Genomic DNA, 13,762 nt, shown 5'->3' with positions numbered 1-13,762 from the left:
CTGAATTTGCATGTTGTAGACTAATTAATTTTACTTTGTATTCTATGTAGTAAAATCATACTCTTGGACTTGCATACAAATTTCCTTGCAATGGTATACATGCATTCTTCCAATAATCATTGGTTATTTCTACAAGAAGGCTAGCTTTTCCATTTCTCGGTCTAGATCAATCGAGATTTTCTTATAGAAAAATTAGAGTATATAGTCCACTCTCATATATGCTCATAATATTCATATAAATTTTGTTTTCCTCGAATGTGTATATAGATAATCTTTCATCTAATAGTAAAAAAATATTTTGAAAATGCGACAAAACTAAATTGAATATTTTTATTCCCTCAATTCCCTTTGTATATACTATAATGAAAATAATACCCGACCTAAAATTATATACCACATGAGACTCGATTATTATTTAAATTAATGTCACATCCATCATGGGTCTATGTATGATCCCTCTCTCTAAGAATGGTTGGTAAACTTTGGTTCATTTGTTTTTTTCTGAGCTGATAAGTGTACTGAAATTAATATATGGTAATTGCTTCCCTTGGATATTTTTAAAAAGCTGTGTACCAATTAATTAAAACTTGAACAAATTTCTGGTCCAAATACAAGAAATAGCGGTTTCTTTTCCACAATTTGCTGCCACCTTTCAGATTTGTTGCATGTCTTGACAACTCAAAAAATAAAGAGTCTCTTCTCTCTCTCTCTCTCTCTAACCTTGAAAACTCTTTTTTTTTTTTTTCTTTTTTTTTTTCCAATATTGGCCATATCTGATTATGAGCCTTCCTGTGGTAAAAACTCATCAGCAAGGAACAGTTAGCGGCGAGATGATGGAGGAGACACAGCCCAAGACATCGAGCGCAGATCAGAAGCCTAATGATCATGATCATGAATCAACATGCGAGAATGAACAAGCACCGATGGTGCAATTTGTACAAGGAACACTTTATGGACTGCCAAAGCAATGGATTGTGGAGCAAAGGCCACGGACCTCTCTCAAGTACCTTGGCAAAATTGATCATGTAATTATTTCTAATTTTTAATTACCATCGATTTGGCTTCTTAATATTTGATCCTATATATATATATATATATATATATACTTCTCTTGATTAATGAAAATTGGCATTTCCATAGTTCATGATAAAAATTGCATATTTGATTTGCAATAAAATTCTCAAAGCTAGTAAGCTGCTGAGGCATATAGGGTTTTTAATCTCTGATTCTTATTATCATCTACCTGGTTTCATTTTTCCCAAGTATACTAGCTAGATTACTTTTGTTATGACTCAAAAGTGGAGAGGGCTGGACTTCGGCTGTTTGGCTGTGCAATTTAGTTCAATGCTACTCATCTTCATAATCTAGGTTTTTTTTTATTTATTTTTATTTATTTTTTTTATTTTTAGGTTCTAAGTTAGGAATTATAGGGAATTGTCATTAATAATTAATTAAATTCTACATGCATAAAGAATAGTATAGGCTGCTGGGTATTTGATAAGTCAAGAATGTATGGATCTATTTTCTTTTATTAAAAAATGAAAAAAAAAAAGTTATCGGGAAAAAACTTTTTAAAATTTCTAATGATGAGTGAACAATAATCAAGGATTGATAGTGGATTTAAATATTCATTTTCTTTTTTCCATTTGAATAAGAAGAATAAATTTGTCTAAAAGTTGATATTAAATACATAATTTGATTTTTTTTTTAATATTAAAAGTGGGATTAAGATTTGAGGTCAAATCACTGCATGAAAGAATATATGATTTTACCGTTAAATTATCACTACAAGGACAAGTAACTTAAATTTTAAGACCATTATTTCTTCATGATTTAAAAATAATTGAGTATTTTTGGAGTAAAAAATTTAGCTTATATGATCTAGTTTAGGTAGCTATAACTGAAGTCTGATATACTTCACTTGCGGGGATAATACAATTAGTTATAACTCATCAAGAAGTTAAGCCAGCACCACTTGCATTAGCTTGGCATAAACAAACCCAGGATCAGGTTATTTGAATATGTCATTGTCGAAGATTAGAAATGTGTTACTTATATATAGTAATTAATTAAGTGCTATTGTTGTTACCAAGGATTTCACTCATGCTTATATATATATATATATATATAGATGGTTTTTGTTCCTTCTTGTACTTGCATCCATATATGTTTCTTAATTGCAATTTTGACAAAATTAGTTCTCCATATATAATTCTTATTTGGGATAACTTTTAAGTGTTTCTGCTTCTTCATAATTTTTATTTCTTCATAAAAAAATTTATGAGAAGCCAACACTTTACTGAATATAGTTTTAATATTCTTTTGAAGGCATTTATAGCTTTTTAAAAAATTATTCAAAGACTTTTAAAATTTATTTTTGAACTTTAAAAGCTATAAATATGTCATTCGCAAATGTGCCATAACATCCACACTATAACACTTTATATTTTTATCTTTCCAAATCAATCAATCACAAAGAAGGTCCTGCATTTTTTCAAGTAATAAATGTAGGAATATTCTCTATACAAGATCCGGACCAGATATACTGTCCAGACGTAATTAGCAGCTGTCAAATGCATGCATCATGAGGCTAGATTTCTCCTTCATCCGTCGATCTAGAAAGAACTATTTTTAGGAGTTCCACCAGTCTAATTTCCTCTATGTTATTCTGTTCAACGTATTATAAGAAAAACTTGATGTTCATCTTCTAGTTTTTAATTGAGTTGCTTTATTTTAAAAAATTAATAACTAGTCTGAATAATATATTCGAAGTTAGTTTTTGTTGGTAAACATACATTAGATATGAAGTTTGTTTGTATAATAATTTAGACTTATCTTACTGGTAAGCGCAGTTTTTCTATGAGCCTTACACAGGGAAAAGATTTCGTTCACTGAAATCAGCACAAAAGCACATTATAATGGAAGCAACAAGAAATGAGCAAACACCAGATCAAGCATCACAATTATTACTTGATGATGGTCATTTTAAGGTGACATGAAATTTAAATTCAGATATAAACACCCAACTGGGGTTATATATACATATATATATATATATATATAGTGCAATTTCTTTTGCTAATCTCGTAAAAGAAATAATTCACTTTTGAATTAAATTCATGCAGGCTTTGAGGAGCTCATACTTTCCATCCAACAGCACTATTCCAAAGAAGAATAAAAAAACGCCAAAGTTTGATTTTGTAAAGCCACCCGAATCTGTGACATGGGTCCTGGATGATGCTGAAGCTGATAAATGGAGCCCATGTATCGGTGACACACTGGTTCCTGAGGATGTGAAGATCCATTGGGCTCAAACATTTTCATCCATCAATTCTGGGAATGACATTGACATCTCATCATCTTCTTAATTTCAAACCCATGTTGGTTTTTTATGGATCAGTGTAGTACATGGCACTATAACGAGAAAGGACATGGATCTCCCTGTATCCATCTATATATATATATATATATACATATTTAGTCTTGAATATGCAGGGCTATACTGAAATAAAAACTAATTAATCTCGATTGAAGCAAAAAAAAAAAAAAAAAAGGAACTGGAGAACACAAACTATAGACGTCAAAGAATAGTTAACCATAAATAAAAATAGGAACTATCGTACTAAATAATTAATACAACTATTGTATTATTGATTATTTATGGCAATGAAAGTTAAAAAGTTTGTGTCTGAAAACAATTTTTTTTTTTTTTCTCGAAAAGTAGTCTGGTGGGAGTTGAAAGACTCTATCAAGAAAACTATGGTGCACAAGTGAACGTATACGTTGCACTATAGTGCAACAAGTAGATTTGCATATGCTACTTGAACATAATTGCAATTTGATTTTTCATATGTAGAACTCATATTTTCTTTAAAAAATGATAAAATTATTTATAAGCAATAATTTACATGATATTGGTCACATGAACCGTTTAGATTTTTAAATCTTATAGGTTAATAACACTCTCTATTAAGCTTTTTTTAAGATCAACCACGAATTTAAAAACTTATACTAAAAAAAGGAAATAAAGGATCAAATAACATTGAATGGCAAGAAGAAAGCAACATGAAAAAGAAAATGGAAAAATGGTTAGGTTGGGATGAAGTTTTGAAAGTTAAAAAGGAAGAATTTGCTGAAAGGGATATTGGATGTTTTCCTTTCACCCAACCAAACCAATAAGAGAAGGGAGGAGTGGTCAGAGTCAGAAACAACTGAGGTTAACCAACGGACCTCCTTTTTTTTTTTTTTTTTTAACCCAACCCCACCTTTCACCTTTCACCTTTCACCGATCCCTATACTATATGCAGCCTTTTTTTTTTTCCACCTTTATTATTATTTTTATATTTTACCGTTTTATTTTTTTCGAACCTACTTCTCTATCTCTGCCCATTCACATTTTCAACTGTGTGAGTGAATCTACCACCATTGCTAAACTTGTCCAAAATAATGATTGGGTTTTAATCGGACGGTTGTCAATCAAGGACTATGTTTCCAATCCCTAGGAGATCATCTTGGGTGAGTTTTATTTTATTTTTATTTAATTTCTGAACATTTTTATTAGACACACAAACTGCAACTTTTCAGAGAGGGTAGGTCCTTATGTAGGGGCTCAGAATGGAGGATTTGGGAACAGCCAGCCGATCGAAGAGGAGAAAGAGGATCTCCCTCAATTTTACAATATGTTCGATGTGTCATATCAGTGATTTTTTCAATTCCTAAATTGCCCTCCTTTTTTTTTTTTTTCTTTTTTCAATCCTCAAAAAAAAAAAAATATATATATATATATATATATATATATACATACATACACATACAGCACTAACAATCACCACTGTCAGTCAATAGTTTCAAAAAGGAGAAAAGTAAAAATGTTGGTGTGTGTGCTTGGGTTTGGGCTTGTCTGTACTCTGTAGAAGGGTAAAATTGGGGTCGTTGATTATAGGGTTTTAAAGGAGAATTTTGAGTTAGCCGTAGGTAACAAGTACTGTGCTTGGACTTTGCTTAGACTTTTCAATTTTCGTTATTAACATTAAAAAATAGAAATATAATGGAATAAAGTATAACTATACTATTTAGTTTACAGTTATTAATGCTGGACTATTTCGTCTGATCTGCCATTAAGTCTCATTCATTTATGTTCTGGAAGAGAATTTATTTGCAAAGCTTTTGTTTTTTTTATTGGTAGGTTTAAATCTTTCACCTTTAATATTTCTTTAAAAGGGGGGAAAAAAAAAAAAACTTTTTTCTTTGTGTACATATAAATTTCATCAACTTTATCAACTTCTAAAAAATAACCTTAAAGCAAAACTACTACATCTCCCCCCGTAAAGATTCAAAATGGAACCTGTTATTCTTGAATATAAAAGAAGAATAAATTTGCGGTGTATATATATATATAGATATATAAGAGTTGATGTCCGAAGAATTTAATAAAGAAATTGGTGTCTTATAATTTTTATGGTTAACAAGTTGAAAAAGAAAAAGAAAAAAAAGAGGTAAAAACGATATAAAGGCGAATTGACAAAATTGTAAAAGCAAATATGTCTGTAAAAATGAAAATGATGCCAGCATAATTTTCCTAAGAACAATAAAGAGCAAGAGAGAGAGAGAGAGAGAGAGAGAGAGAGAGAAGAATAGGGAAGTGGGCCCGAACAGCACGTAGTAGAGAGAAAGAGAGACAAAAAAAAAAAAAAAAAGAAAAAAAAAGAAAGAGAAAAAAAAAGGGACGTAACGTATCACTGACATCTGAGAGTGGGGTGTCTGAGAACTGAGAACGTCGCGTCTCTATCATACTCGTCTCCTTGTGCCGTGAAACCCGGACTACAGTCTCCCCCACCCCTTTCTTCCCCTCCGGGACCCACACTAGGGAACCCCGCCCCTCCCTCTCCCTTAACCTAATGATGATGGCCCCAAGATCCTTTCTCTCTCTCTCTCTCTCTCTCTATAAAATTCCCTACTCTTTCCTTCCCCTAACCCTATTCCCTCACAGAATTTACCAATCTTTCTCTGTCTCTTCTGCCATCGTGACGCCATGGAATCAAATCGGTTTTTCATTTGTAGGGCCCATTTCCAAAGGGGAAAAATTTAGAAATACCAAAGTTCGACCAACGGATCAGATTTTGTAATCACGGCAATCAACTTTGTTTTTATTAAGATGTTTTCGTTACTTACTAGCAGTAGTAGTAGTAGATTATCCCTCCCCACCTCTCTCTCTCTCTCTCTCTCTCTCTCTCTCTCAAGTCTGTTATCCACCGTCTTGTCCAAACAGTTTCACTAAAAAGGAGTCTTAAATTTTTTCATTTTTATTTTTTTACAGTAAAGTGGATCAGAAACTCCAAAGTATTATTATTATTATTATTATTATTATATTATTATTATTATAAGGATAATGAATTTGTACCAAAGCTATGTATTAGTTATTCCCCACCTACGTTGACTATTAATTAAATTCAAAATAGATAGACAAAATATTGTATGCACTTGGACAACACATTAAAATTGCCTTTTAATGTATGCACTTTGCATTAACTCATGATTAATAATAGAATTCTATACTAAAAGTAAAGAAATATTTTATGTACAATAACACAAAATTTAAAAAAACAAAAAACTGATAGTTGAAGATGGAGGACCACCAAAAATGATATCGTTGTTAGAGATAGAGAGAGAAGAAGAGAGAATTACCTAACCCGCTAGATGACACGTGCATAATGTGGCCCGCAGCCCAATAATGTAAATTTAAGCCCCGTACCATCTCTCGTCTGACCCAGGTGGCGTCAAGCGAAAATGCTCCGTTTGAGACCTTGACTGGGTCATGATGATCGATCGACGGACGGTCTTGATTGAGCCTGTGATTTTGCATGGATGACAGTCACGTAAGACACAGCGGTAGCATTTGTGTGTGTGTATGATAAAAGAGAGAAAGAAAGAGAGAGCCACGAAATGACGGAAGATGGCGCATTTTAAGCACTGAAATCGAGCGTACGCCTTTTGCAGCATTAATAATGCAAAATCATACACAAAAAAATTAAAAAAGACTCTCTCTCTCTCTCTCTCTCTCTCTCTCTGTGTCTTTGTTTGTATTATCCCTCTCTCTCTGTATCGCTCTCTGTTTGTGTGTATAGCTATTGAGTGAGAGAGAGTATGACTGAATGTATGAAAGTGTATATTGAACAGTGAACGAAATAACAGTGAAACAGTTGAATAGTAGTAGAAGTAGAAGAAAGGAAGAAGAATAGGGGGTTTTGGGTACTTGGGTTATAGTGGTTGTCATGGTGGTGGTGGTGGTGATGGTTGTGGCAAATTCCAACTTTCAATAGTAATACGTCAGCGTTTTAGTAGTCTCTTCACAGTTCTTCCATTTCGTTCGCGTGCCCATCTTTTTATGCTCACTGTCAGATCTTTCTCTGTCGTCAAATCGACTCCTTCTTTGCTCTCTTTTCTGGTTTTTTTGTGGGTTCGGGGTTTTGGGGTTCGTTTCGTTCACTCTCTATCATAGTCTCTTCCTTTCCTTTTTTTTTTTTTTTCGCTTTTTTCCCGTCTTTTTCTCTCTCTAGCCTGGGATTTAGGTTCTTCGTTTTGGGGTTCCCTCTAGAGATTTTCGGCGTCGGAATTTTTATTTTTTTAATTAATTTTTATTTTTTTTTTTGTTTTGTTTGTTTAATAAAGCAGTTTTTTTTTTTCTCTGTTTCATTCAAGTTTTAGCCAGGAGATGCCTTAGTAAGACGAAAGCTCGGTTCAGAGTCGTTCCGGTTATAAGAGTTAAAAAAAAAAAAATGTAAGGATTTTTCCAACCTTTTGTAATTTGCAACTGTATTTTTTTTCTTCTTTTGTTCGAGAAATGCGCACTTGTTTTTTGTTTTTACATGGTTGCAGAAACCTAATGGGTTTGTTTGATTAATTTCTCTTGGCGTTGTGGGTTTCTGATTCCCTTTTACTTTTTGTTTTCCTTAAGGAGGTTTTTGTTTGGTTACTAGGAAATTGGTGGGAAAACGAAAGGAAAATATAAAATCTTGTTTTGTTATTTAATGTGTTCTGAGAAAGCAAAACCCTTACTCAACTGGGACTTTATTGTGTTTTATGTTTTATGGTTGTAGAAAACTATACCCCAGAAGCTGAATGAATAGTACAAAATACTCCTTAAAATGCCTTTTTTGTTGCTTTTCTTTTTCAGATTTATTAGCAGCTAAATGGTGTATTGAGTTTGGGTTTGCAATGGTGTGTTCGCTTAGAATGATAACTCGTCTGGAAGAAAACGAAGGAGATACCAAATTGCTTTTTATATTAATATATTATTCGATGTGGAATGTAGATACAGAATCTCACGGATTAACTTTTGTCGAAGCTCTTGACTTTTGGAATTTTTAATAATGTAATGTTTATTCTGTTGTGTCGGATGTCGTGTCTCTCCCCTTCCTTGGATGAATATAATATCTTTCCCTCTATTTGTTTGTTTATTTTATTTTGCTAATTGATTATAATATTTTTTCCTCGTAGAATAAGTTCGCAACAAGAAAACAATTGTGAGTTGTTTGAAATTATGTTGTTATAATGGAACCATGTCTTATTTGTATACCTAACTGTACGTGCATAGAGCCAAAATACCATTGTAGTTATTGTTAGACTTATATTTATGTGGGTGTGTGAGGTAAAGTAATTTTGGTCACTCAAGGCAAGGTCTGCTTGGAATCTTTAGTGATACAGTAGTGTATTCAATAGTCTCTTCAGTGGTTTTTGTGAGTTGCTGGACCATACTTATTGAATGTTGTGTCCTTGCCCCAATTCTGTTGCTACTGAAGATTTTTGTCAATTTTATTGTTCGTTTACTAGTGCAGTGTTCACTTGTATTTCTTGCTGGTTTTTAATTAATTCCAAGTACAATTGTTGGAATTATGCTGTTTGTGGTAACTAAGAGATTCATTGTTGTAGATTGTTACTATTTGTGATCTTTCAGTGTTTTTCCGTTTGGCTAATGATAATTGAAAATTTTTTGATCTTTTAATTTGCTGGCTGTTTTTAGTAAATCTTAGCTGAGGTCAAGAAATAACATATTACAATTAATAGCTCATTATGTATTTTCTCAGTTTGGCATTTTGAAGTCTCTTTTGTGCACCACTTTCATTCATTCTTAAAATGAGTAGGGGAAATTCTAACTTTCTAAAATCATTATGTTATTAGAGTGTTGCGACGGCTAACTGTCAAATTCTGCTGGTATTCCAAGTTGTAGCTAAAATCTTTTTGCTGATTGTGTAAATCTATAGTATCATCCAGTAACTAGGGAAGATTAGCATATTAGGTAGCCATGGAATTTCTTTGTCGGTAATTGTCTTGAAAGTACCAGGGAGAAAATAATAACTTTTATCCTTGATGCGCATGGAGCTTTGAACAGTCTTTTTTTTCTTTTTCGAGCAGGGGAGCGTTGAACTAATTGCTGCATGTACTTGGAACTGTATTTTGTTTTATGAACCTTGTACTTGTGAAGTTATTCATGGTGTGATGCAGACATTGGTCTAGTGGGTTCCTCGAAGTTGCCACTAGTTCATATTCCGCTATTGTTTCTCTGTTTCCTTTGCAGCGAACTTTTTGGTTTCTTTATCAATTCTTGGACTACGGTTTAATTGTTGAAAACTTTCAGAGATATTTTGAAGAGCAAGTTTGCGGCAATGGTGATGTTTGCACCTGGAAATGAAGGAGAGACAACGTTGGAGAGCTGAAGAGGACGCATTGTTACGTGCATATGTTAAACAGTATGGACCTAGGGAGTGGAATCTTGTGTCACAGCGCATGAACACACCATTAAACAGGGATGCTAAATCCTGCTTAGAAAGGTGGAAGAACTATCTCAAGCCCGGCATTAAGAAGGGATCTCTCACTGAAGAAGAGCAGCGTCTTGTTATTCGCCTCCAAGCCAAGCACGGCAATAAATGGAAGAAAATTGCTGCTGAAGTCCCTGGCCGCACTGCTAAAAGACTTGGCAAGTGGTGGGAAGTGTTCAAGGAGAAGCAGCAGAGAGAACAAAAGGAGAACAATAAGACAGTTGACCCAATTGAAGACGGTAAATACGATAGGATTCTTGAGACTTTTGCAGAGAAGCTAGTCAAGGATCACCCTGCCCCAGCCTACCTAATGGCTACTTCCAATGGGGCCTTTCTTCATAGTGACCCAACTTCAGCTGCACCAACTCTGCTTCCTCCATGGCTTTCTAATTCTAATGGCACCTCCACTGTCAGGCCACCATCTCCTTCTGTTACGTTAAGCCTCTCCCCCACAGTTTCAGCCTCTCCTCCTATCCCCTGGCTGCAGCCTGACAGAGGACCTGATACTGCTTCTCTTGTTTTGGGTAATATGCCATCCCATACATCAGTCCCTTCTTGTGGAGAAAACCCAGTAGTATCTGAGTTGGTGGAATACTGTAGAGAATTAGAAGAAGGGCACCGCGCTTGGGCAGCACATAAGAAGGAAGCATCCTGGAGATTAAGAAGGGTAGAGTTGCAACTGGAATCAGAGAAAGCTAGTCGGAGGAGAGAGAAGATGGAAGAGATTGAGGCAAAGATTAAGGCTCTTAGAGAAGAGCAGAAGGTTGCTCTGGAGAGGATTGAAGCAGAATACAGAGAACAATTAGCAGGACTAAGGAGGGATGCAGAAACCAAGGAACAGAAGTTGACTGAACAATGGGCTGCAAAGCACCTGCGTCTCTCGAAGTTTCTTGAGCAGATGGGTTGCAGACCCAGGCTTGCTGAGCCTAATGGCCGGTAAGAAAAATTTGTTAAACAGGGTCAGTTCAGTGTTTTTAGATGGGGATTTCTGGTTGTTATGCTTTGTTCTTCTATGTGGTTGATCTTGCGTGTATTCTCTTCTGAAATGCTATAATGGTTGTTTATGTCATATACCGTCCTCTCGTTGCCTGAACAGTGTGAATGTAAGGTAGCCTATGGTGAACATACTCTATCTTACATTCTATTGGATGCGGTGTATAATATAGTCCACATTTTGCCTGAAAATTCCTAAAAAGAAGAAAAAAGTGCACACTTTTTTTTTTTAGACAAAAGAAAGATTATTTTAGTATTGTTTTGAGAAATGTCTTGTAGTACGTTTGCTTGCTCTTGACAGAAAAGATCATTGCAAAGAAAATGAAAATGCTTGTTTGATTGCTGATAAATGAGACGAGTGAAATGTGTCTTTGTTTTCTGTCATGTTGCATCTGAATGTGGCAAGTATTTGTTATGCTGCAGGTAGGTAATTTTATCAAAGGTGCTGTACCTATCATCGGTTAACCGCGTGGCTCAGTGAGCTAGTGAATTTGCTTCATGTCTTTCTCAAAATATATAGTCTCTTCAAGTACATTAAGGGGTGACTTGTGACCATTTCAGCTCTATGTTGATTTTTTCATTTAGCCATTTAGCTGAAATGGCTTTTACGAAACCCAGTTGTGTGTTTAGAGAACAACCATCCACATCTAGCTTTAATAAAAAAAATTCATTAACAATAATATTCACGCATCTCATTAGTTTTATTTATCTGTACTGATGAAATGCTTTACCAAATAAGATTTTTTCATCTAGAAAACCATAAACTTTTTGTTCACTTTATAGTTTTGACTTTCGAGTGTGACTTCTTTTTTCTTGTTTGAATTGGTAACCTTAATGCTATGTTTGAAATAAAGATTCTACTAAGAATAGCCAAAAGTAAAAGAGAATGAATTCCTTAGACTTGTTGCCTCAGCAAAAATAAAAATGATAGATCATATACGCTGCATTAAAATTATATGGGGCACTTCAAACATACTCCCATCATGCATTAAAATTCTAAAATGTTGATGTAATCCGCTAAGGGGACAAAGTCTTTCATTGGGAGAAGAGGAAAAAAAAATAGCAAAGTCATTATTTCTTTGTGCAAAAGGATTTCGGATCACCTACCTCCATGATTTTAAATAATATATGTATATATAGCACGCATGCACATACAAATATACATCAACAATATATGTCAAATTAAAGCACAACAAAGGAACATGTGCAAGAAACTACGTATTTTCCCCTATGGTTTGAACCTAGAGGTCGCCATGAGTTTCAAGAAGCATGTTTTATAACACATCATGAGATTGCTTGAAAGCTGTGATGAGGTTTTTAGATCCCTGAGGCCCCAATTGAGCTAAAGTACAGTTAAAATAATAGATATAGTAAAACCTCTTTTATAATAATTTCATGTAATAACATTTATTTATTTATTAAAAAAAAAAGAAATTTATCTCAATTTGAATCAGTTATAAATAAAAATAAATTTTATATTGTAATAAATTATAAGGTTTTAAGATTTTATTTTAAGAAACTTTACCTTTACATAATAATAATTATGTGTATATTGTAAAAAATATATGGTACGTGATATTAAAAGTTTAACATAATATAAAATATTCTTTATTGTTGGTATAACATTTAAAGCCAAAATATTTCTAACTCCTTAAGCATGTTTATAACTTTTTAGCATGAAATTTTTTATATTTTTGTACTATTATTTTTAAGATTATATTTAAATATTAAATTTAACTATTTGTAAATTCTTTCATAATCAAGTAAATGTATAATTTGATTGCTTGAGGATTGCATAGAACACCTTAGACAATGGAATTTTTAAAGTACACTTCCTTTAAATTATAACATTTTTGTAATCCAACGGTATAATTACAAAAAGGTCTTACTCTCTCTCTCTCTCTCTCTATATATATATATATATATATATATGCATATATTTTTCAAACTATTTTTTTGCATAGAAAATTCGATTTTATAATCATATAAGAGAAATATTAGTATCGCTACTGGATTGGTCCAAAAGAACAACCACAAGCTAACTAAAGATTTGGTCTTGGCAAACATGGAACCATGTGAGTTTTTAGTACCTGAGCATATTTTCTCCATAATGATCTACTTTTAAAACTAGATGTTGTATTCACCCAAAAAAAAAAAAAAAAAAAGTTTGTTGGAACTAAATCCAAAGGCAACCCTACCTGCATTTGTTGAAAAAACTTGAGAGAGAGTTCAATCTCAATGGTACTGTTTGTTTTATTTTATCTTTAGGCTAAATTATGATTCAACCTACTTACCAACTAATATTGATATAAAAACTAGATACCAAAATGAAGTCTTCGAATTTCTAGAAACCAAAATTCAATTCCCCGCCGGAGAAGTTGTTACAGAATATATTATATTTTATATATACATATAATATGATTTTTGGGGTATTTGTCAAAAGAGAGCATTAGTAATTTAGTAGTAACGGATTGGGCAAGGCGTTTAAAGGGATTTCTGATAGCGTATCTCTGGCAAAATGTGACATATATTGTTAATGAACTTTCTTTTTTTTCTTTCTTTTTTTTTGGGACCCAATTTTGAGCACTAAAGTTGAAGTAAAAGATTGTTTGATGAATAGAAGAAAAAGGAAACTTGGATTAGGAACTGTTTCATATAGCTTATAAAAATAAAAATAAAAAATTTAAAATTTTTGGTAGTAAATCTTTTTAAAAAAGCTAATGGATGTTGGTTTGTAAGTAAAACAAGTTGATTAAATGTTTTATGTTTATGGTTTTTCATATCAAATAAAAAAGATTTTTTTAAAAAAAAAGATTTTTTTTTTTGAAAAAATGTAAAATTTAATTTTTTTTTAAAACTGTTTTAAAAAAATTATTTTTTATTCAATAAATATTTATTATTAACTTCTGCCGAACATTTTTATTGTTTGAAAAAAAAAACCTATGAATTTGAAA

The 13,762-nt window shown here is 32.9% G+C and overlaps 2 protein-coding genes across 4 annotated transcripts; both read left to right on the top strand.

Annotated features, from left to right (window-relative positions):
* The first annotated feature begins 779 nt into the window (after nucleotides 1–779).
* Nucleotides 780–3,482, top strand: LOC125419180 (methyl-CpG-binding domain-containing protein 6-like). The gene is made up of 3 exons (XM_048464618.2): nucleotides 780–1,025; nucleotides 2,853–2,990; nucleotides 3,126–3,482. The coding sequence occupies exons 1-3, from the start codon at nucleotides 780–782 to the stop codon at nucleotides 3,366–3,368; spliced, it is 627 nt and encodes a 208-aa protein (XP_048320575.2). The 3' UTR covers nucleotides 3,369–3,482.
* A 3,509-nt stretch (nucleotides 3,483–6,991) lies between these two features.
* LOC107430642 (transcription factor AS1) lies at nucleotides 6,992–11,488 on the top strand. 3 transcript variants are annotated; one of them, XM_048463942.2, is made up of 4 exons: nucleotides 6,992–7,471; nucleotides 7,705–7,777; nucleotides 9,635–10,751; nucleotides 11,232–11,488. In XM_048463942.2, exons 3-4 carry the CDS (start codon nucleotides 9,685–9,687, stop codon nucleotides 11,233–11,235), a joined length of 1,071 nt encoding a protein of 356 aa, XP_048319899.2. In that variant the 5' UTR covers nucleotides 6,992–7,471; nucleotides 7,705–7,777; nucleotides 9,635–9,684; the 3' UTR covers nucleotides 11,236–11,488. The 3 variants fall into 3 exon arrangements, with proteins under 3 accessions (XP_048319899.2, XP_048319898.2, XP_060674238.1); XM_048463941.2 differs by having other exon boundaries at nucleotides 7,699–7,777; XM_060818255.1 differs by having other exon boundaries at nucleotides 6,992–7,777; nucleotides 9,637–10,751.
* Nucleotides 11,489–13,762: the final 2,274 nt, after the last annotated feature.

Source organism: Ziziphus jujuba, chromosome 6, assembly GCF_031755915.1.
Source record: "Ziziphus jujuba cultivar Dongzao chromosome 6, ASM3175591v1".
NCBI classification, from domain to species: domain Eukaryota; kingdom Viridiplantae; phylum Streptophyta; class Magnoliopsida; order Rosales; family Rhamnaceae; genus Ziziphus; species Ziziphus jujuba.
Note: the sequence above shows the minus strand (reverse complement) of the source record. Positions and strands in the feature narration are given on the sequence as shown.